General features: G+C 43.1%; 2 protein-coding genes across 2 annotated transcripts; both read left to right on the top strand.

Annotated features, from left to right (window-relative positions):
• The first annotated feature begins 4,192 nt into the window (after positions 1-4,192).
• Positions 4,193-6,274, top strand: LOC119298141. The gene is made up of 3 exons (XM_037575649.1): positions 4,193-5,539; positions 6,077-6,144; positions 6,223-6,274. Exons 1-2 carry the CDS (start codon positions 4,779-4,781, stop codon positions 6,081-6,083), a joined length of 768 nt encoding a protein of 255 aa, XP_037431546.1. The 5' UTR covers positions 4,193-4,778; the 3' UTR covers positions 6,084-6,144; positions 6,223-6,274.
• Positions 6,125-8,664, top strand: LOC119300184. Its single transcript, XM_037577222.1, has 6 exons — positions 6,125-6,144; positions 6,223-6,276; positions 6,431-6,527; positions 6,599-6,676; positions 6,757-6,924; positions 7,456-8,664. Exons 1-6 carry the CDS (start codon positions 6,125-6,127, stop codon positions 7,468-7,470), a joined length of 432 nt encoding a protein of 143 aa, XP_037433119.1. The 3' UTR covers positions 7,471-8,664.
• Positions 8,665-10,739: the final 2,075 nt, after the last annotated feature.

Below are 10,739 nucleotides of genomic sequence, written 5' to 3'. Positions count from 1 at the left end.
CCCAACTTTTAATCCCAAATCCCCACCTCAGCCAGTTCGTTGATCCTGTAAAAAAATTCCCCATGAACCAAGCATTGCCGCGTCAACTATACCTGACAGGAAGAAAGGACGCATAGCTCTACTACGGATGCATGTCTCTATAATTAGTCGTTGGATATGCTCCATCCAATGGTCGAAATATAGCAAATCCAAGCATTATCCTTCCTCAGATAGAAGTTTTCAGCTCAAAGAATTATGCCATACCACATATTAATTAGCCCAAACAATAAGTGTCATACATGCGGCACGAAGACGCGGCCCTGACGTTTTTTACAACTCAAGTTGCCATCCAAAATCAAAAAACAAACCCCAAAAAAACTGAAACTTGTCATCCGAAAAAAAATTGTCATGCTTGACAACTAAAGTTGCCATCCTCGCGTCACTAAACTTGCCATAAAAAATGTTTGGATTTGACATGTGTCAGTGCCACACGTGTGACACTTATCAGGGTCCTTAATTAAACCCCCATCATATAATCTTATTAGTGTTGTGTTTCCCCATCACTGGGGTAGTTCCTTACTTTTTAATCAAATTTATTAAGAAAATAACAATATTGTGTCACTAGAGCAGTTGTTTTTTTAGGGGCACTGGAGTAGTTGTTTACAAATATATATCATCATTGAAATTATTTGAAAAAGGTTCATGAAGATTGCATGATTATTGGTATATGTTAACAACATATATGCTTGAAAGAACACTTTGAGACACAAAGTTTAGGCATGCCAAAAAAGATGCAAAGGAATTTCTTGAAATCATACCTGATGGAACTCTCTTTTTTTATGAAAGAGAGATCGCCTCTCCGATTTTCATTACTAGAAATCACCAAGTCTTACAAGAACCAAGATAAAGAAACCACTTCTAAATCTACCTGATGGAACTAATCATCAATTCTAAAAGAATACCTTCATTATTCACGACGGAGCACAGGCATGTCTCTCACATCATGAAATGTCCATGCACCACAATCAATGCGCTCCATTGTATCCAGCAACCCACAACCGTCTAACTTCATTCTCGGATCCAGAACGACACCATCTTCTCCATCAACTGGCACTAGAAGTTGACGCATGCTTCGCCGCGCCGATTTTCACTATTGCGTCAGCTGTGTACTTTTCTTAGATGTTGTATTGCTGATGTTTGTTGGACGAAGTGTGTTACGCCCCTTATTTTGTAGGCTATTAGTGTGGCTAGCTTGTTCCTTGTCTTTATATTGGACGGGGATTTACTTGTAAGTGCAGGAGTGGTGGACAGTTGTGGATATTGCGTTCCTACAAGTATGATATTTAATTTGCCATCATTCGGCGATGCGAGTGTGAGCCGTGATGCGGCTCTATATGCGACACATGGCACATGATAGTCTACACGCATGCCAAATAACTTGATCCAATTAACTGAAACAACGAACACCATCTTACAACTGGGACCCACATGTCCTATGTACCCATGATGCACCAAAGATTTATATTCCACAACCTTGAGCGTTACACTTTTCACTTCCCAAATCAACCTAGCATTTAAGCATCTCCTTTCAGCATGGCTCAATACATACATCATACTTTGGTGCTACCTAATAATTAGTATTCTAATATACAAAGATGAAACAAATAATCATAGTATATGTTATTCTCCATACCAGTCCTTCAAGTGAAATAGGTGCTCGAGACCTCGGCAGTCCGGCCTTTCCATACAATCCATGAAGGATAGATGCCGGCTAAGATGGGTAAACCAATTGTTGCTTCCTCAATCTAATGAGTGGAACAAGCTGATCATAGACAAGTTGTTCTATAATTTTGAAGCGGAAGAAATATACATGATTAAACTTCCCCAAAATCAATGCTAGACATTCTGGCTTGGAATTATGAGAAGAATGGTACATTCACGGTTAGGAGTGCTTATCAATTTGGAGTTTCTTTGTTGGGTGGATCTAGCGAAGGATCCTAAAAAATCCCAGTAATGATAGGGAGAGCTTATGGAATCTAGTTTTGAAAGCAAAGGTACCACATAAAGTCTGTATCTTCACCTGGAGGGCTGCCACTGACTCTCTCCCTACGAAGGACAACAAGTACAAGAGGACTCTTGAATTGGATGGTATATGCAACTTATGTGGAGTTGATGTTAAAAACGCACATCATGCTACTGTTGTATGTACAAAAGAGAGAGCTCTTCGAGAGAAAATGAGTAAACTATGGAATTGTCGGAAGAGAAGTCGATCATGCCCTTCTCCCCGGATTGGCTTTTGCAGAGCTTGAGTATTTTCCCTGGTAAGATGAAGGAAAAATTTATGCTGTTTTTGTGGAGGGCTTGGCACCTGAGAGATGATGTCGTTCACAACAAAGGCGAGGCTACTATACGAGACTCAATGATGTTCTTGAGAAATTACTGGGAGTGTTTATCCCTCCCAAATCCAGTTGCAAATGATGTTAAGGGGAAGCAAAAGTTACATGAAGTTCAGTCTGCTAGCCTGCCTTCCCATGTTGATGTGGTTGGCTGTACTAAGCCGCCTGAGAATCACATAAAGATCAATGTCGACGGTTCTTTCATTGCATCCACAAGATTGGCTGTGCTGGGAACGTTTGGCGGGGATTGTTTTTGTGATATTGTCTTCTCAGCGGGTTTCCATTTTCTTGGATGCTTGGATGCAGAGGAAGCTCATGGAGACCCTATCTTTTGGCCTCAACCAGGCTCGTAAACTAAATTTGAACAAAGTGCACATGGAGACTGATTGCATCGCTATAGTGGGCGATGTGAATGATAGTAATGTTAGCAGGGCCAGCTGGTGGGCTTGCTATGAGAACTATAAGGATATGATCAAGGGGTTTGGAGCTTCTTCTGTTTTCAAAGTTCATAGGGAGAGCAATGTAGCCGCACATGAGTTGCTACCTATGCTAGAGTGAATGAGGATTTCTTTCTGTTAGCTGATGTGCCACAAGTTTTGAAACATGTAACTGCTCATGATTGTAACATGGGTTTATTGATATAAATGAAGCTCTCCTTTTCCTAAAAAGAAGAAGAAGAAATAGGTGATCGAGCGTTTTCACATCCAGCAACCAGCTGGGCACGCCAGAAAATGTAGATGATCTATGTTAAATTGCTTATTTATCAACATCTAATACACATATCAATTTTCCCAAAAGAAATATGTGTCTTCTTATCCTATACTACTACTCTATTTTTGTCATGTCCATTGCATACCTCAGTAATAGGCAACATGCCATGAGAAAATGCACCTAGCATTTTCCAAGGCTGAAGCCTTTTAGTATGAATCATGCCAAAACACTCAGCGGAGGTTTGGTAAAGCCATGTATATACAAATTCATCTCAAGATTGAAATCTTGGCATTTCTCCCAAAATGCCACCAATGAGATAAGTGCCTAAGAGGAGGGGAAACCTAGTATAACAAATCTTGATCCATGCGAACAACCTAAAAGCAAGCACAATTTACAGGGAAGGACACCATACCTTCTTAGAACTCCAATTGTTTCTCGATGGCAAGAATCTAAATAAAAACACAACAAACTAAAATCATAGAGATCTTGGCTTATCATCCATATAATAGCAAGAAAAGAAGAAGAACAAAAACGTGTAACTTCCAATTTGTTTTCACTCATCTCAGCCGGCACTCAGGATTTAGAGGACTGAAGGTTCTTGGTGGTGATCCATGCAAAGCAAGGTGGAGAGTCACTTATAGGTTGGTGAGTGCTGAGTGCATACCGTTGTTCTTCGGTTAATGAACTGAGGCCAGTGGTGAGGGTTGGGAACGTATCCAATAAACCCAGCCTTGTGGTGCTATCGGTGCACTGAAGGTCTAATAAAATCACACTACAAGTGTTCAAAAAATTTGAAAATATTTTAGCATGTACACATAACAATATCAATCATGTCATCCAAGCTGAAAATAGTGGGGAAATTAAGCTGTTAATATTGGGGCTCCGCAATAATTTCTCACAGATTATGATGGTTTTTGGCATAACTTTTTCAATATCTGTTTTTTTATTGGGAAAAAAGAGCTCTGCAGCAGATGCTCAATTCAAATCGCCCCGGGATTAACTACTACAAGTTGCTCGTGAAGGAAACGGAGGAGGAGTGGAGAGGTAACCCTAAGCCCCAAATCCTGGAGCGCCTCCTTCAATCCCCAACACTCCCATTCGAAATCCGTAACGCGGACGGCGTCCGGATCGATGGCCGACCGCCGCGCCTCGGTCAATTCCCCCGGCGACGCCTCCCCCTGGCCGGCGTCGATTCTCCTCGCCCAGGAGGCGTACGTCGCCGTCAGCAGGAACCACACCACGGCCACAGCCAAATCGAGGGTCGACCATACCGTGGAGGTCACCTTCTGGATCGCCGACCCACCGGCGGTGTCCTTCTACACGTTCCACTGCTCCAAGCCCCCCATCTCCGACTCTGAGGACGCCGACTTGGAAGTTCAGCCACACGTGGTTGGCGCGGAGGGCCGATTCGTTCTTATCCGCACCTCTTTTGCTTCCGGCGACGGCGAGTATGAATTCTTCATCTACAAGGGCGACCCCAGGTCCCCGTCCCTCGACAGCGTCCCGCTTCCCGATGATGATTCGCTGCACCGTGTTAGCTAGTTCGGAATCGTGCCCCGTGGTGACGGGGACATTATCTCCTGATTGCACTCTGTGACGCAGTGACCTTGAAGGATTACCGACTTCACATCTAGGATCAAGGAGCTGCTCAACCCATGTCCTGGGGTCCTTACGATTGCACCCGACAAGGCCATGTTGCTCCGAGATGGCGTGCTGGTGTGGGTCGATTTGCTGCGCGGCATGTTGGTGTGTGACATACTTCAAGAACGAGAACCCCTTCGTGCGCGCTACATCCCATTGCCTGAGCCATTGCCTAGAAACAGAGAAGAAATTTTGAAGCAGTTAATCCCGGGAGCTGGCGTCAGGCGTATTCGGGATGTTGCCTATGTCGATGGTCTGATCAAGTTTGTTGAGATGGAACACCGCGTCACTGTAACAGAGATTGTAGAGGTTCCTCCTGAAAAGCCGTCTGACCCCAGGGACAAGACTGTCCTCTATGATTCTGACTTGATCATGCTCTACAAGCGTAAACATGTGGACAACATACCCAAGACGCTGCGCACAATGAATGGTTGGAGTGCCATGACATGGACTAGGGAGATTGGGTCTGACTGTTGGCTCAAGGGAGTCATTGTTGATGTTGATGACATTTTGGTCGATGACTCCGCGTTTTCGGTCTTACTGTCTGGCCAAAGGAATGAATCCGCTGGGAGCTTGACATTCAAGAACATGTACTCGGCTTGCTCCATCCTGAGTACAGATGGTAATGATATCCTTTACCTCAAGTTATCCAGGAAATGGAGTGATCGATCTGGATGGGTGGTTGCTGTTGACCTTGAAGAGAATACACTGAAAGTGGAAGCACCTGGGGCGCACCCATTTGGAAGATATTCTCCTTTCGCGGCAAACATTCCTTCCCTGCGCATTGGTGAACCATCTAAAAAGGACTCCTGGTAATTGTTCATCTGCTCTTGTTATCAACATGCTTGTGACCCTTTCAGTGCTACGCACAATTTGGTTGGTGAATTATCTTATTTGCTGCTACCCTTTTATGCTCCACGCTATGCATATCTTTGTTAGGGTGTTTAGAGCTACATATGATACTCTCTGTGATCTCTACTGTGAGAAATAGGGCTATCTGGTTTTTCTACCTTGTCTTATGGCTACATGTTAATCTTGTATAAATTGTGGTTTTTTTTTTTGCGTAAGGGTCTACTGCTGATTCATACTTACACTGTAGAATCCAATCCTAATCTGTGCTGGGCAGCTAGATTTTATCAACTTACAGTGCAGATAGAAATTAATGCTGCACTAATGCTTATCAAAGAAATTCAAATTGTTCTATGCATGGGCGTGTGGATAGTTACAAGCTGCGTGCTATTTTGAACCCCATCCGAGTCTGCAAAAATTAAAGAATAAAATAGCTTGAGCACTACTGAATACCTGTTTATGACTATGGCATTGCTTATGAGTTTATCTGTCTCTTGTAGGCATTAAAGTCTCAGCAATTCAAACCGCACAGACAAGCAGCTCTGCGAATGAGCCAAATAATGCAGCTGTAAGTATTTTCTATCATGTATTATTTCATATTTCAAAAAATTCCGACCTGCTAAAGTTTCCTCTCTTGTGTCCATAGATCTGTGTCGGTGAGCCTGATTCCTATGAATCTGAAAACAAACGTCCAAGGCAGGTTTCTTCCTCTGTTATGAGAACTCTGTTCTTTGAAGATCTTTGCAACGATGATCTGTTTTAAACGTCAAACCATTCAATGTTCTGAATGCTATGCTAATTAGTTTTTGCACATATTGGAGGTCTTCCATATAACTGGTTTTGTTGTTGCTCAGGCTATTGGCTGAGAAAGCCAACCATGCACAAGATTTAGCTCAGAGTACTGTACGGAATGTTCATAGCTCACAGGCCTGTCCTGATCAAAACAATATGGTATGCTGAATCCAGTATGTTTCATTTCCTATGTGTCATAGACCAAGATTAATACGATGAGTCATTTCCAGCCTCCACAACCATGCTTCAACAGATGGGAGGCGCCTGGCTACCGTGGGTACTCATCATGCCCCCCTCAAAACAATCCGGTATGCTGTATTTCATATGCCCTGTTTCCCATGTGTCCATTTTTGCATACAACAACATTTATTAGAATGTGCCACTGCAGCCGCTGCCACAATGTTTCAACAAGTTCACTGGACCCTGCAACCCTGTGTGTGCACCGTCGGCCCCTGCCCCTAACATACGTAGCTACGACAATTATCATTCGCTGTGGCAGCACCCACTGCTACCGGAGCAGCAGATGGCACCTAGCAGGGCATTTGGACCTCATGTGGTAAGAAAATTGTGAAGCTTATGATACTAGTAATTGCGCACGATGCAATACACGTTAATATTTAAACAATATATTAATTGCATGCTGATATTAGATATGCTATTATTTGTGTGTTAATCTTGTGATTAATGCAATATTTGGTATGATATTAATTACACGTTAAACACGTTTAAAGCTCGCCATTGAAGCAGTCTAGGTCGTTGGATTAACTTAGTTCGATGGTCGAGATCGGTTGGATCTGCCCCTTTGGGTCTTTTTATATTGGTATAGATGATCCCATGTCCTCATTTGACCTGCAGCTGTAGAAAAGACAATCTCGTTGTGTTGTATGATTAGAAGATTCAAGAAATCATGGGCACCATGTTTGTAAATATGCTAAGGATTACAAAAAGAACTAAATATTCGAATAAGTTTGAATCTAGTTCATCGTCATATAATAGGTTGCAAAGATGGAATTATTTATGTCTGCTACGTTATACTGCTTTTGTCCTGTTACTTACAGTTAAATTAATTAAAAGTTTCTGTTTGCAGGCACCCCATCCATAGTTCAACAACTGGCGTGGAGCCAGACACCATGGGAATTCACAGCAACACCCTGCCAGTAACTCATATTACTATGGTGCGCACTCAGGCAGTGGCAACCAAGGATTTGGATTTGGTTACCGTCCGATTTACTATGATTACCGATACTAACCACGTTTACTGACCCCCTCCGGTAAAGCACTCTGCCACCCTTACTGTCTGAAAAATTCCAAGTTAATTTGAATTGGAGGTATATATAATTAACTGCCGTATTCAGTATATATCACGGGTTCGACTCCTAGAAGCATCACTACTGCAATTGCTGTGTTAGTGTATGTATATAGATTTCTACCTCTTTTGTCATTTAAAATATATATTCAAATTTCAGCTTCCCCCTATTCAGTTGCAGCTTCCCTGTAAACACTTAGTGGTGTTTGACCTCGTGCGGTAAGACATCGAGGTATGTTCCAAACTGAAATTTAGATGTGGTTGCACTTGCACGGTTGGCCTTTATGTACGAAAATATTAGCCTCACATAGTTAGATACTGTACACCGAAATGTAAGTAAAGCTGTCCTGCATTAGTATTCACGGGTGTGAAATATGAAAAAACAGCAGCTGTTTTTCTGAAGTGTGAACTCATTAGAATGGCGCTTAACCTCTTAAAGAGGTACTTTGAAAGAAGCGAATGTTTGATAAAGGTGTGGTAAGGGTCAGAGGGTGATGGAGGGTGGCGGCTCCTTGAAGATGGAATAAGGTTCTCCCCGCCTAGCCGTCGCCCTGGTGGTGCGTGTAGCATCGTTGGAGGGCATGTGAAGGTGTGTCTCTGGTGTATCTTGCCGGATTCAGGCTGTATTTTTCTTCGTTCGTCTAAGTTTCTGTGTTTACATGTTGGATCCTTCCAATCTAATCTTCTCTTCATCGGTGATGGTTACTATTCTGGCGTGCTGGTCATGTGGGGCCTTAGCACGACGACTTGACGACTTTTCAACTGTATACTACAATGAAGTTTGCCTGGCTCCGATGAGGGAGGGGCGATAACTGCGGCACACCGTCAGCTCGCTCCAGTGATTGTAGTCGCTATTGGATAGAAGGTGTACGGGCTTGGATGTAATTTATGTTCTTTGTACTACCAAATAGTTGATGAATAGATTGAAAGTTCTTTTCCCCAAAAAAGCCATCCATTGCATGGTCGTTGTGGCCTTGTGGGTATGTTACATCCGGGATATTTATTGTACCTTTATTTCCCAGGGTACTCCTGTTGCCTACCGGAAGATATGGCCCATTAGATCAAGGTTGGAGCGACGGTTAATATTCATTTGTCCCTACCAGAAAACTCATTGCGTGCAAGTTGAGTAGCTACACGTTGGTTTTAGAGAAAGTATGTTTTTCGTCCCTCAAGTTCCAAAAAGTGCAGACTTCGTCCTTCAACTTTTTTTGGTGTACTTTTGGTCCCTCAAGTTTCAAAACCGGTCAAGTTTCGTCTGAATTCCGGTTTTGCTAGAAAACAGGACACATGGCGTGGTATTCTCTCTCCCCTCGCTTGCCACGCCCGACCTGCCGTTGGGTCAAACAGACAGCCCGCGCGACGCCGTCTTCACTCTCCACCTCGCGCTCTTCTCTTCCTCTTCTCTCTCTCTGTCCCGACCTCACCGTCGCCTTGCCCGGCGTCGTCCCCTTGCTCACCGCCAGCGCCTTGTTCCCCTTCGCTGCCGGCGCCATGCGAACTCGCGAGGAGATCCTTGGGTGGATGAGTGAGGACAGAAGCAGTTGTGCTCCTACACAGGTAAGTGCCAATTTGTGATCTAGGGTTAGGGATTTGGGGATTTAGGATTCTTCCTTGGTGATTGAGGGACTAAGGGGAGGTGCTGTTGGGTGTTGTTTGTCGTTGAATAGGTCTATATGCCCGAGGAACTGATATCTGGCAAAGTGCCGGCCACTCGCAATCGAAGATCCAGAGTTTTGCGGCATTGAAACGGAGAGCAATTTTAGTTGTTTTTGTGGATTTTTGCCGGTGAGAAAGGTTGCTTGTGAAGGTGTGAACACTGGCAGAAGGTTCATTTGTTGCATGCGGGAGGTGAATTTAGTTGTCGCATTCATTTCTTTCTACCAAATCTGCATGGTAATGTTCAGATGAACTGATGCAATTTATTTGAATTTTAGGATGAACAAGCATGCGATTTTCTGATGTGGTATGATCCTGAATGGCCTGCACCAGCGCAGAGATCTATGAATGCACTTTGTGCAGATAAGTTGAAGGCTGAAGATTGTAAGATGAATTGGAGCTCATGTTGGCCGATAAGATATCTGACATGGAAGAAAAAGAGAAGAAAAGGCAACAGAAGATGATATCCAAGACGAAGGCAATGAAGATGGAGCTAAACAAGAAGGATCTGTTTATCTGGATGTTAGTTGGTAGCAATATAGCTTTATTTGCAGTGCTAGCTGTGCTTATTGGACTGAAAATGTAATGTTTTGTAAGTTGCACTGCTAGCTGTTGCCAAGAACTGAATGTAATAGGCTAAGATGCTATGTATGTTAGTTTGTTGTGCTTATAAGCACTGACCAATTGTACCTATTTCAGTTGACATTATAAGCACTGAATTATTCTGTACTAAATTGTGCTCTATGTTGTACATATTGGCTTGATCTCTTTTTGGCATTTGGACAGCAAGTAGGCACACATATTCAACAGAAAATGAGAGCAAGCACACAATTTTAAGTGCTAGAAACACAGCCAAGGTTCAACTTAAGAAACATAGCCCAGGTTCTTCTTGTTCAGTACACAAGCAACAGGTTTTCTGAAGGAAACAAACAACAGTGTTCAAATTTAACTGAAGGAAACAAACACACAGGTTTTCTGAACATACACACAGGCCTCAGTCGAGCAGCTTTCTGGGCACTTTTTTTGCTCTTTTATTTGCTCCAGTGAAGTTGGTGTTAGCAGCTCTAGAACTGAAATTCATAGTAACTTCAGAGCTGCTGCTAACATTGACATGAACATTCTTCACAGTGGCCTTTGAGGTAGCAGTGACCTTGCTCTGAGGTGGTTTGAAAGGCTTGAATCTGCTAACATTTGAAGGTGGCCTTCTTGAAGTAGATGGAATGTCTGATGGAGCTTTTCTCTTGCTACTCACATTTGTGCTTTCCTATGAGGGTTGCACAGGACCCTGCAAGCATTTTCATTAGAGAGGTATGTTTGACATATTGCACAGAAAATAAGGTAGGAACATAGCTAAACACTCACCTTTGTACTTGGCCTAGAACTAGCCTTTATAGCTGGCCTAGAACTGC

Source organism: Triticum dicoccoides, chromosome 5A, assembly GCF_002162155.2.
Source record: "Triticum dicoccoides isolate Atlit2015 ecotype Zavitan chromosome 5A, WEW_v2.0, whole genome shotgun sequence".
In the NCBI taxonomy this organism is placed as follows: domain Eukaryota; kingdom Viridiplantae; phylum Streptophyta; class Magnoliopsida; order Poales; family Poaceae; genus Triticum; species Triticum dicoccoides.
Note: the sequence above shows the minus strand (reverse complement) of the source record. Positions and strands in the feature narration are given on the sequence as shown.